The sequence below is a fragment of the Anabrus simplex genome, chromosome 1 (assembly GCF_040414725.1).
Source record: "Anabrus simplex isolate iqAnaSimp1 chromosome 1, ASM4041472v1, whole genome shotgun sequence".
Classification (NCBI taxonomy): domain Eukaryota; kingdom Metazoa; phylum Arthropoda; class Insecta; order Orthoptera; family Tettigoniidae; genus Anabrus; species Anabrus simplex.
This window is the reverse complement of record NC_090265.1, coordinates 1,122,470,686-1,122,484,574: the sequence shown is the minus strand read 5'-3', so window position 1 is coordinate 1,122,484,574 and position 13,889 is coordinate 1,122,470,686. Positions and strand designations below refer to the sequence as shown.

Here is a 13,889-nt window from a genome sequence, read left to right as displayed (position 1 = left end):
TTGCTCTAAACCGCAAAGCGCCATTGAGACCAAGGAACCCTTACTCAGGTACCCAGATTCCAGACCACCCGACAGAGATGAAATAAAGCGCCACATTGCCCGTCTCAAAAATAACAAAGCGCCAGGGGAAGACTCAGTAGTAGCAGAACTATGGAAATATGCCCCAGAGGAATCACTTGATATCTTGCAAAAGCAAACAGAAGAAATTTGGAACAAGGAGACCCTACCCGAAGATTGGAAAATAGCTTTGATCCATCCATTACACAAAAAAGGCAGCATGAAGAACATCAACAACTACAGAGGAATATCTTTGCTACCTGTGACTTACAAAATTCTATCACTTGCCATCCTGGAGCGTTTGGAAGCACAAGTCGAACATGAAATAGGTGAATACCAAGGAGGGTTCAGAAAAGGTCGCTCAACAGCTGAACAGATCCAAAATCTCAAAACGATCATCAGATATTGTACACTAAGGTGCAAGCAGTATGTGTCCGTCTTTGTGGACTTTAAGAAAGCGTACGACTCCATTGACCGGGAAGTCCTGCTAAACATCTTAAATGAATTTGGAGTTGATTTGAAACTGCTGGCATTAATTAGACCAATACAAAATCCAAGGTGAAGTTCCACGGATGTCTCTCGCATTCCTTTGACATCAAAACAGGAGTCAGACAAGGTGATGGGCTATCCCCGATACTCTTCAACTGTGTTCTTGAAAAGATCATCAGAACCTGGCGGGTGAGATTACAGGAAACCAACTACAGTCCATTGAGAATAGGAACCAAATCCAAGGGGATCGCAACAGACTGCTTAGCATTTGCCGATGATATTGCTGTTCTCTCAAACGACATAGAAACCGCTAGAGCTGAAGTTGAAATTTTAAAGGAAATTGCCGAACAAACTGGTTTGCAGATATCGTTTGAGAAAACAGAAGTAATGACTAACATCAAAGAGGCTCCACCAAATCTCCATACAAAATACGGGAACATCACCCGAGTAGACAAATTCAAATGCCTGGGTGAGATCATCATGAAAAATGGACTGGACAAAGAAGCACTTCAGGAGCGAGTACGCAAACTGGAAATAGCCTACCAAACATCCCGCACAATCTACAACAAAAAATGCCTTTCCCAAAACACCAAGATTCGTCACTATGAAACAGTTCTGAAGCCAGTAGTTCTATATGCAGCCGAAACCCTGTCTCTAAATGCCAACAGAGGACTCCTTGAAGAACTGGAGAAAAGAGAACGCAAAATTGTGAGAGGAATCTTGGGATCAAAGTACAGAAATGGAATCCATCAAAAGAGATCCAACAAGGAAGTCTACAGCAAAATAGAGAAAATTACCGACACAATCAGAAAAAGACGGGCACGATTTTACGGTCATCTGAAAAGAATGGACGGAAGAAAGTTAACTAAAGAAATCTTTCACTTTTTTGATTCAAACCCCAAAACCACAATTCCCTGGTTTAGAAATACCAAAGAAGACCTGCAAATGATACATATCTCAGCTGAAGACGCCCTTAACAGAGATCTCTTCCGCAAGAAAATATTGACGAACGGGCTAAACCGAGACGAGCAACCGAAGAGAAGACACGGTGCCCCTTGGACAGAGGAGCGTAAGCAGGCCCACTCACAAAGAATGAGGGAAATTTGGGCTCTAAAGAAGGCCAATTCAGTGTCAAATGCAACAAGACTTAACGTGGTCCTTGATGGCCCCAGCGAATTATATAATAATAATAATAATAATAATAATAATAATAATAATAATAATAATAATAATAATAATAATAATAATAATAATAATAATAATAATAATAATAATAATAATAATAATAATAAAGTGGTACCATCACAACGACTATCAGTTTCCAAGTTCAGATTTTCTGCAATTAATAGTGAAGCGGAATTCTCTTGGTTGGTTAATTTAGACGGGTGAACGCAAAATGCGCCACCAGATGTCGCTGAATGTTTACGATCATGACAGGGATTGCCATGGTTTCCAACCTGTGTCAGAATCGAATTAAGGAGTTGTAAAATATAATTTGATCCGCAGAAATAACTGAAAATTCCACTGAATTAGGCTAATACAATGACACTAATTATGTTATAAGATAAACGACGTACTATGCGTTACAGACTGGGCTTGAAAGGACAATAAGAGAGGAATCTTGTATAAGCGATATTCTAAAACCTTTTTTATTAACCCATATAATCCTGAATTACTTTTGAAATACACATTTACAACTGTATTTCTCATGCGGGTGACACGACAGACTAATAACTGTTACAGTGAAACAAACAGACATGATATTTAAACATCAAATGCTGACAATAGTAAGGAAATATATCCCATGATAATTATTAATGAATTTCCATGTTAATGATACTCATCCTTCTGGGAGGACATTAATAAAACTAATGTTTGTATTAAGTTGAATGTTATTGAACTCGGAACACGCTAGGAGACATTCTGAATTTCGAATTTTATCCTCACTTTTTATCTTGTCATAAATCTTATTAGAAGTTTCATATACAACTTAGAACAGGCATGCCAAATGGATCTTTTAAATAACGTACTCAGTACGACAGTAATGATGATTATAAAAGAGTGTTAGATAAGTTGTGGTTACAGCAAACGAGAGAGGAAGGATGAACCACAATGTACTTTTCACCTTTAATACACAAGTAATAGAAAACTACCGAGAGAATTGACTATGCGGTATGGGTCAAGTAGGTGTCATCATGCATTAGAGAGGTGATGCTCGGATCCACTATAATCAGCCCTGAGATATTTCAGAGGTTTCCCATTTCCAGTTAACTTGGGTAAAATTGAATTTTCTCTCGGTTTCAAATTAATTGGGCGGGCATTCTATCAAAAATGATGTACAACTACAATTTAAATAAAAATGAAATATAAAATTAATGATAGGAATTGTTTAGAATTTAACTGAAATTAAAGACACAAAGAGACGCGAGGTAGTTTCTGTTAATGGTTTAACGTCGCACTAACTCAAGACAGATTTTCGGTGACAGTGGAACAGGAAAGGTAAATCCTATCATTTGCCTGGTGTGAAAATAGGAAACGACGGAAAACGATCTTAAGGCTGTCGATTGTGGGCTTCGAACCCACAATCTCTTTAATGCAAGCTTACAACTTCACGGCCCTAAAAGTGCAGCCAACTAAGTTGTTGTTCTGCTGGAGTTCTTTTACGTGTCAGTAAATCTACCGACACGAGCCTTTAAATACCACAGGACTGAGCAAGGATCAAACCTGCCAAGGTGTGCTCAGGTCAGCCCTCTACTGCCTGAGGTACTCAGGCCGGCATCATTAACTATTTAAATGTCTTCAAGCTGATGATGATGTTTGTTGTTTAAAACATCTAGGTCATCGGCCCGTATATCTTCAACCTATTGAGAGAAATGAGTAGACAATATCAATTGAAGACCTCTACTGCACTTCCATTCCAGTCAGAGGTATCACGAGATTACGGGTGACATACAGCATAGGAGAAACCAGTTTTCTACTCAACAGGGATATATCAACCGAGTTCCAGAACGGAGCAGAGTTCAAGGGAAGTACGGTACTATGTCAGTCTTTATTTAATTACAGTTAACCATTCATTCTGAAATCATTTCGGCAATTAAGAGTACTTGAGTTCGCCTCTGTGGTGTAGTGGTTAGTGTGATTAGCTGCCACCCCCGGAGGTCTGGGTTCGATTCCCGATTCTGCCAAGAAATTTGAAAAGTGGTACAAGGGCTGGAACGGGGACCACTCAGCCTTGGGAGGTCAACTGAGTAGAGGTGGGTTCGATTCCCACCTCAGCCATCCTGGAAGTGGTTTTCCGTGGTTTCCCACTTCTCCGGGATGCCGGGATGGTACCCAACTTAAGGCCACGGCCGCTTCCTTCCCTCTTCCTTGTCTATCCCTTCCAATCTTCCCACCCCCACCAAGACCCCTGTTCAGCATAGCAGGTGAGGCCGCCTGGGCGAGGTACTGGTCATTCTTCCCAGTTGTATCCCCGACCCAACGTCTCACGCTCTAGGACACTGCCATTGAGGCGGTAGAGGTGGGATCCCTCGCTTAGTCCGAGGGAAAAACCAACCCTGGAGGGTAAACGGACTAAGTAAGAAAGAGTACTTGAAATCTACACGGCAGTTACTGCATTTTTAAAGATAACTGTAAATGTCAAATTGCAGTCTTTCTCTTCCAGGCGATTATCACTTCATTATCTTTCGTTCCAGTTTCATAATACTGCTCTAAACAATCGATGTGATCAATTTGATGCTTTATTTCTTGCCAACATGTCGTTTTACATTTTTAATTCGTTACCAGCCCAATTGATTTGAAAATTTAAATGCTGATCGGCTGAAAGCTCCTAGTATTTATATACAATGTAAGCAACACCGATCTTTCTCATTTTTATATCAAATACTGGAGTTGTACATTAATGAAGGCGACGGCAAATATCTTCCTTTTCCTTACCCTTTCCTACTCCAGATTATCGAAAATTATCCTGAATTAGTGCAAAAAGGAATATACCGAGCGAGTTGGCCGTGCGGTTAGGGGTGCGCAGCTATGAGCTTGCATTGGGGAGATAGTGGGTTCGAACCCCACTATCGGCAGCCCTGAAGATGGTTTTCCTTGGTTTCCTATTATCAGACCAGAAAAATGCTTGGGTTCTGCCTTAATTAAAGCCATGGTCGCTTCCTTCCAGCTTCTAGCCCTTTCCTATACCATAAGACCTATGTATGTCGGTGCGACGTAAAGCCAAATGTAGAAAAGAGAATGTAAAAAGGATATATGTTCTATTACCAGAGGTTGGCATTTCATTTTCTGTAAATATGAGGGCAATGCATATGTTGTGTGAACTCTCTCGTTGACAATGCCTGCTAAATTCTCTTCTACTCTACCGCCATCTTGCTTTGAACTGTTTTGCGGATTGCAGATTAGAAGTGCAATCAGAACCAACGAAATTGTGCTGTCCACTGGTTTACAAAATAATACACGCTTCTCTTCCCAATTTCGCGCTGCATTATGCTTGTTGTTTCCCCTTGTTACCAGACCATTTAAATCGAAGATCCATTTTGACATGCCTGTTATATTACTTTCCCTTGCTCTTCGCGACTTCGAAAAAGATTATTTCCGATGGTGGGTGAAGCCTCGTGACTATGCACGAGAGAAATGCAGAGAGAAATGCTAGAGAACTGTTAAAATTTACATTCAGACTTATTGGTAATGGAAGATTTCTCGGCGTTGGTCTATGTACTTCCGAAGACCGATGTACATACATGCACAGAAATGGTGTCCCGACATAAACAATCAACACTGCCCCACTCCAGTACTGAAAAGGAGGGGAGGGAGTGAACGGGTAGTGCTGGAGACACAGTGTGTGTATTGCTATACATCCACCACTGTGTCCATTTCAGTCCCTACAGTCTTGTAACGGGCTGTCTACCTGCAGAAATGCGTTAAGCGAGAAGGCCATGCTTTGTTTATATCGGGACACCATTTCTGTGGATGCGTGTACCGATGAAGAGACTATTCTTGCTGTATTGCCTATCCTGAATGTCGTGAGCTAGTGGAAAGTAATACTAATGAATGGACCTAATACCTATATACCATCAATCATGCTCAAAAGGAAGTACTTGAACTACATATTATCTAAAGGAGTAGTGAATATAAACCAGGGATGGGCAACTGTTTTATAATTTTTAAAGGTTGTTTTCTAGTCTACGGTATACTAAAGCTCTAAAATACACTAAAAAGACTATGCATTACTTTGTAAGAGGATCAGATCTGGGTATAACTCAATTTTCTAAAACTTACAGGGTGGCTTTCTCATATCTACAACCACTGAAGAATTCTACTTATTTCACTGGGACATGCCTGCCAGTTACACAAGATGCTATTCTTTATTTTAGTAATGCTAAAACCTTAAACATGTTACTAATTAAATTTACCTGAGTGATATCCAGATGGACAAGAAACTGCCATTCTTGTGTGTTGATGGTAATGAAGAAAGTGGGAGGATTTTTTTGCAACTAAGATTGAAACTCCAAATTATTAATTGACAGAACGAATACATTGTTAATTCATTTCTGAATACCTTCTCGTCCCGACAAATATTTTAAAATTAAAATAGTAAGTCCTAAGGCTCTATCACGACCAACTTGTTACTTATTTTTGTCTTATCGTACCGATTTATTCTAAATATGGAAGTGTCTCTCCTAAGAAACGACTTCTAATGCAAATAATTGCATACTCTTTACTAGACTGACCCTAAATACACAAATTGTGTGTTTCATATTAGCTAGTGCATCTAGTCACATACATCTCTATTCTTAATATTGTATTAACACCACGGGTGTAATTTCATATACCTTCTTGGGAAGAGGGGGTGGGGGATATTATGGACATCTGTATTATACTGTATTGTGAAGTGCAATGTAGCTGTTATTGGATGTTCAGTGGGATACCAATAGAAGTTAAGGGTGATGGAGTGTGTCGTTAAATTATTGCTAATTTACTGAATAACCCAGAAAGCAACTGTGCTAATTATAAGATAATTTAACTTTCCTTGTTACATTAAATTATGTATTTAATGAACTGTATTAGTATTAAAATATATTTATATTACATAAATTATGGCAATGAAAGAAAATCTTCAGCTTACTTAACGATGAATTATTGCTCAATTTATAGTTTAAACCGTTTTTGTTATGTGATGTTGGTTTATGGCATCCAGCTCCCTTGTGTTTGGCTCGAAAGTACTGAATGCCACATACCCTTTTGACACTCTTCTGGAAGAGGCTGGTGATCTGCCCTTGTCGAAGTGTATGTACCAGTTCCCTTGCAGCGTGGTGCGGGGACACAAGCTCCACACAGTTGATAAACCGGTACAGTTTCTGGAATGTAGATAAGTCACATACATATATTATTAATGGGCTGAGAAAGTGTTTTCACTCCAAGAAACTTTCTTTCTTTCAGTTGTAAATATCAATTTGAAAAGCTACTAGTGAAAAGCCAAAAGCGGAAGCCAAAATTATAATAAAGAACGCCCGAGGAGTAGGGTATGTTTTAGAATACTATTTTTATTTGCAAACCAAAAAGTACAGAGACAGAGGAAATTGTACATGGACTTTCGACTTTATTTTCTGGACGAAGATCTTGATAACAGCTCTAAAAACCAAAAACATTAGAAACATTCCATCCATGGCCCAACAAGCTTTTACCAAGCTTCTCTGCCATCTACTTCTCGATACAAAACGATTCACGTCTGAATACACGAACAAATGAGGGTATATTCGTTTTTTATAAATAATAATATTCCCAACCTACCGAAAGTATTTCGATTCTCCTTGCTTCGGGTGTGTTTGGAGTATTTATTCGCCTTCTTCGTGAATTCACTGTTTGCACCACGGAGAATATCAAGTCACAATGTTTGCATAATGTCACGTTGTCACTAAGGCTGTCTTGAACGCCAATATTGTGAACATGTTGGTATAGTGTCACGCTGGCACCAATATTTTGAAGATGAAGCATAAAATGATATTTCTAATGATCCCTGAGAACTTTCCTTCTATGGTTCACTTTATTTTTTTCAAGCTCCTCTACCACCTACTTGTCGATGTGGAACGAAACATGTCTGATTACAGAAACTGTTTTGGCCTAATTCTTTGGTTTAGAATAATCGAGGGGCTGACATGGGAAAGCACTTAAGTCCAAAAATAACTTTTTTATTATTTCGTGGATATGCAAGTAAGAAGCAATGCCGATGGCGTGGAGAAACCCATAAGTCCGTCCCTTGTTTAGTTCAGTTCCTCTGAAGGTCACTAGATGGCATCATCCAGACGCCTTGGCATATAGATGCACGTATGTCCGTTGAACCTTGTCTGTGTTAGGCGGGAGTGGTTCTCATCCCTTCGTGTTATGATAATGTGTGGAGTTGCAGAGTTGTTTATTAGCTAACAGTGACGATTTTGTATCATAACAGTGGAGGGTTTCTTGTGACAAATACCTACCTTAAAATTCAACCAAATCGTTCCTTTGACTTCCGTTGTGATCAGCCTCGTCCGTTTCAAGAGGTAAGTACTCGACGAGTTTTGTAGGTTATGTTTACTTGGTTTATCGTTTCAACTGGTGTGATAGGCTATAGCAGCGTTTTCCGTCTTTCCAGCCTAACTGCAAAAGATGTGGCAACAAGTGTACAACGAATGAGGACCTGCTTCAAGGAGCTACGACATTCCATAACGATTTCTGGAAAGAGGATTACTCAGCGCGCTCTAACTTTCTCATGGGGATGATGAGTTTAATCCCTACTCAGAGAAGTAGAAAGAGGGTTTCAACAACTGAACAAGAGGGTGACTCACCAACTACTCGCGATCGTCAGGTAACTGTGGCTTATAGATTACCAACCTCTGCAGGCCACGTTAAAGTTTGCAGTAAGGTATTCTGTGGTGTCTTGAGGATATCAGACAATCGCCTGGGTCGTCTAATAAGTAATAAAAAAGAGGGGCAGTTAGTCTGGAAGGACACAAGAGGGCAAAATCCACGCTTACATGCTCATAAATTCAAATATGCTGATTGAGATAGGGATCTCATCAAAGCCCATGTACAGTCTTTTCCAGCGGAAGAGAGCCATTATTTTAGGCGTCAATCGTCTCAGCCTTACTTGAGCCCAGACCTCAATGTCCACAGGATCTATAGGGCTTATCAAATAAAGCATCCTGAACGTCAAATGAGTTACAGATTTTTAACAGGGTTTTCAAGAAATTCCGAAGTTGAAATTTCATCGTCCTCGCACCGATACGTGTGCAATTTGTGATCTTTTGAAGCATAAAATAAAATCTACTGAAGGGCCTGACAAACTTGGTTTAATAGCAAAGTGTGAAGTACATCAGCGCAAAGCTGAGAAGGCAAAACAACTACTCGACAGTGATTGCTCCCAGTCCCGATCACCTGCAAGTGCTGCTTGCACAGTGAGTGCAGATATACAGCAAGAAATGTTCACACCCTCACTTACTCACTCAAGCATGTTCTAATGTAGACAGCATTCCAACTATAACTTGTGTATTCATGTTGGAGATACAAGTAACAGTTACATGTGCATGTGGCACGAAGGCATTGCTGGGAGGGGGGGGGGGAAATGAAGTAGCAACATGCATCGTGAAAGTACTGAAATCAGATTTCACCCATAAGAGACACACAGTTATCTGGCGCGATAACTGCACAGGCCAGAACAAAAATCGCATGGTCCTAATGGCTCTAATTATTTGGTTGCGAAAGACTATTTTGAAACTAAAGAACTCAAATTTTCAGTTTCTAGTCATTCTTGCATGCCTTGTGACCAGAACTTCGGAATCATTGAAAAGCGGACATGAATCTGCGGAGCAATGGTTACAAGCGAGTTAGGAGACATGGTCCGGGATTGCAAATTCGACAACCCTTTCAATGTTGTTGAGATGGCTCTTGAAGATTTTTGTGACTTTTCTTTGGTAAGTGACCGACTTCTGAACACTACCAAGATGAAAAATAAGCACACTGTCGTGGGTGAAAATTACGAAAACTGGATTCCCTATCATCCTAACTCGACAAACTTTCAACTCAGTTGAGGAGTGGAAGCGATATAGGATCTTCAAGAAAAACTGTTCCCTTAATGATGTCGATAATCTTCGAGATATTCCATCAATCCAGAGTACTCCAATAATCAATGAGCCAAGAAGAAGGACTTACTTTCGATGGTGGATTACTTAGATGATGAGTACAAGGAATTTTACCGCAACATTTGCTTATAATCCAAATTGTTTATGCAATCTGTTGTCTTTTTTCATGTTTTTGAACTTTACAATGGTTTTGGTGTGTTCTCAAACTTAACAAAGGTTTTGGTATTATTGTTATAATGAATAAATCATTCAAACAAGGGCTCTGAAACAGTGTTTTTGAATAAATCATTCAAATCAGACCTTTGAAACAGTTTTTTGCTTCTCCTGTAAAATTGCAATTTTGGACTTACGTGCTTTCCCATGTCAGGCCCTCAATCATGTTTACAAACTACCCACAACATTCCGATTCTTCTTGTTTCGGGTGCATTGAACATATTTCTTTGTAGTCTTGATGAATTCTATGTTTATTCCATGGAAGACGTCGTCACAATGTTTGCATAATGTCATGGCCAAGCTGCGATTATCCGCTCTATGGCTGAGTGGTTAGCGTCGTGGCCTTTCATCCTTGGGATCCCGGGTTCGATTCATGACCATGTCAAGGGATTTTTAAAGTCTTATACCGGTACTGTAAATTATATTGGCTTGGGGACTGAATGCGTGTACTGTCTTCAAAAATCCCGCAACATACACACCACACACAACTCTATACTATACCATACTACCACACAGTTTCAAATATACAGCAAATGTCACCTGCCTTCGTCGGAAGGTTCACATTACCAGGGCTGCACCAGGCTAGCGATAACCACACGAAATTATTATTATTATTATTATTATTATTATTATTATTATTATTATTATTATTATTATTATTATTATTATTATTATTATTATTACTTAAACGCTGCCACTGAGGACATCTTGCACGTAATATTGTGACTGTTTACCTTCGTAGAAAAAACACTGAAGACTAAAATATTCCCAACGAAGCCCGCATCAGGAGGATCTAAAGCACTGAACAGTTTAGAAACTGTAAGGTAGGACCAAAACTGTTTTTGGATTCAGACGTGCCTGAACCTGCATTAGCGGATATGTTGCTAAATAGCACGGAAAATTTCGAGCGTTTCTTCATTAGCAATTTTTTAGTGTACTGAGATATAAGACCATTAGTAAATACATGTCTTTTATTTGATGTGCAGTTCCTTGTGTCTCTGTATTTTTTATTTGCAAATAAATATTTTTCTGAAAATTGCCTCTATTCTTTATATGTTTTAAATTACTTTAAGTACCGTAACTCTATATACATTTATTAGTCATTAATCTGGTATGCTTATCAGATATACTTCCTGTGATTGGAACGTCATCTGAGAGATAATATTTCAAGTTAAATAATTAAATTGTTAGAATTACGTGTTCACAGCACCAATTGACATTATTATTAGGGAAAATTTCGTGTGTACTGAGTAGGTTGGCGAGACTTAAGGCAGGAGGTCGTACTAGTCTGTTGGATAAACTGCAGTCGTTGCGTCATATCTTAGAGAAATGAGGAACGAATTGACCCAAGAAAATGTGTAGGCCCTATATTTGCTCAATGAGCACTCCCTGTCTCGCTCCCCTCCATTTCATGCATGGCTGGTTAGCGATCTTACCATATTTTATGCTGCCCAAGTGGTCGTTGCAAGGTTTCTGGCCGTGCGGTTAGGAGCGTGCAGTTGTGAGCTCGCATCCGGGAGATAGTGGGTTCGAACCCAATTGTCAGCAGCCCTGAAGATGGTTTCCCGTGGTTCCCATTTTCACAGCAGGCAAATGCTGAGGCTGTATCTTAATTAAGGCCACGGCCGCTTCCTTCCCATTTCTAGGCCTACCCTGTCCCATCGTCACCATTAAGACCTGTCTGTGTCGGTGTGACGTAAAGCAAGTAGCAATAAATAAACAAGGTTTCTAATATTATCATTTAGACTTTCACAGCCCGTGTAAATATTCATGAGGTATATTTTTGGGCTTATGCCATGTAATTAATTATAAAACACACTCAACGCGTTTCGAAAGGAACCTTGCCTTTCTTCATCGGGAGACAACAGAGAAATGAAATGACGCATAACAGGTTGCTAGGAGAAAGCAACAAGGAACTTGAAATGGTGCCCTAAGATGTAAACGGGACGCCATTTTAGCTCCAGCTAGAGACAACGAATGGCAACAGTAAAGCTATACTCTCTAATGGTTCTGATAATAGGTAGCCATGATTCACTGAGGTTGTAGCCTGTATCGCGGTTGAAATTATCTGGGTGTTTACGTATTTCAACCGCCTCCCTGATAATTCTTGGGCGATAGTGCTTTACACGGGCAAGAACAACCACTTCTTGGAACAAGACATCATGACCAGGTGTTAAGGCATGATCAGCAACAGCTGATTTATCAGGTTGGTTGAATCTGATACATCTGGTATGTTCTTTGATGCGAATAGATACCGTTCTCGAAGTCTGCCCAATATAAACCTTGCCACAAGTACAGGGAACTCTGTAGATACCAGGTTGTTGCAATTTAGGCAAACTATCCTTGGTCGTAGGAGTTGCCTAATCTTAAGTGATGTTCCCGAAGCAGTTCGTACATGTTACCTACGTAAGAGTTTAGCAATACGATCCGTCGTGTTATGTATGTAAGGTTGGTAAGCAGTTCCTTTTACATTTTTTTCCTTAACAGACGTCCGATTATGTGTCGATTTCAGAACCGTTAAGATCAATGCTCTGCTGTAACTGTTGCTCTCAAAGATGGCTCTCAAGGTGTTAATTTCCTCTTGTAGACCTGACACTTCACAAATCATCCTGGCCCTGGTAGTCAGAGTTGTAAGGATACCATGTATCTGGGCAGGGTGATGGTGAGAATCTGCGTGGAGATATCTATTGGTGTGTGTGAGCTTAGGATAAACGCTGTGTCCTAAAGATCTATCATCTTTCTTGGTGACGAGAACATCTAAAAATGGTATTTTGCCGTCAGATTCCATTTCCATGGTGAAACAAATGGAAGGGTGCTGGCGATTAAGGTGATCCAGAAAGTGACCAAGATTGTCTTCACCCTCCGTCTATACGACGAACGTATCATCCACATATCGCCACCAGATCATCGGTTTGCAAGGTGCCGACGACAAAGCTTTCTCTTCGAAGTTTTCCATGAAGAAATTAGCCACAACAGGAGAGAGAGGACTTCCCATGGCCACACCATCTGTCTGTTCATAATATTTTCCATTCCATAGAAAGTAGGAGGAGGTCATGCAGTGGTAGAAAAGAATTGCGATCTATTAAGTGAAAATAGAATTAATGAGAGACATAACACCATCAACAGGTACTTTCGTAAACAGAGACACCACGTCGAGACTCACCAAGATATCGCCTGGCTGAAGTGATACAGTTTTTAACTTCTCAATGAAATGTGTGGAATCCTTAATATAGGAAGGGGTGTTACCGAGGTGCGGTTGAAGTAGACTACCTAAATATTTAGAAAGGGCATATGTCGGGGAACCAATCGTACTAACAATAGGCCTAAGAGGAACACCTTCCTTATGTATTTTGGGAAGCTCATACAGTCTCGGAGGAATAGCATCACCTGGAAGGAGACTCTTCGCTGTATTTTCTGGAAAAGAAGATTGCTTGACCAATTTGAGGGTCGCATTTGAGTTGCGAGTTGTGGAATCACGACTGTTAATCCTGTATATAGCTAACCAAGACAAGATCTTGTTGCCATAATCATCCTTACCCATCACCACTATCTCGTTACTCTTGTCAGTGGGGAGAACGATTATATCAGAATCGTCCCTTAGATCTTTTAGCGCCTGGATTTCGCCTTGTTTTAAGTTGGACTTGTGTGGAGTAGCAGTCTTGAGAACTCTGGAACATCTTGTCTAACTTCCTCAGCCTCTTCAGGTGTGAGGTTATGTACCGACGATCCTATAGATATAATAAGTTCCTCAATTAGAATTCTTCTAGGTGCTACAGCAAAGTTTCGACCTTTAGCGAGAACTGCCTGTTGGGTTTCATTCAAAGGCATGCTGGACAAATTTACGACAACTTTGTTGGCATCAGGTCTAATGGCATGTGGTTTCTGCATCTGACATAACCTTTCATATTTGGAAATATGCCTGCCCCTTACCTGATCTAGTACGCTGTTGGCTTGCACTGCAGTAATACGATCAAATACCTTCCATAATTCCTCATTTACGAAGTTTGAGAGTCG

General features: G+C 40.0%; 1 protein-coding gene across 1 annotated transcript in view; it reads right to left on the bottom strand.

Moving 5' to 3' along the window:
- Window positions 1-13,889, bottom strand: part of LOC136858200 (uncharacterized) — a 490,315-nt gene that overhangs the window by 77,200 nt on the left and 399,226 nt on the right. The window contains exon 12 of the mRNA XM_068225417.1: window positions 6,786-6,905. Coding sequence (XP_068081518.1) covers window positions 6,786-6,905 — 120 coding nt within the window. The remainder of the gene's footprint in view (window positions 1-6,785; window positions 6,906-13,889) is intronic.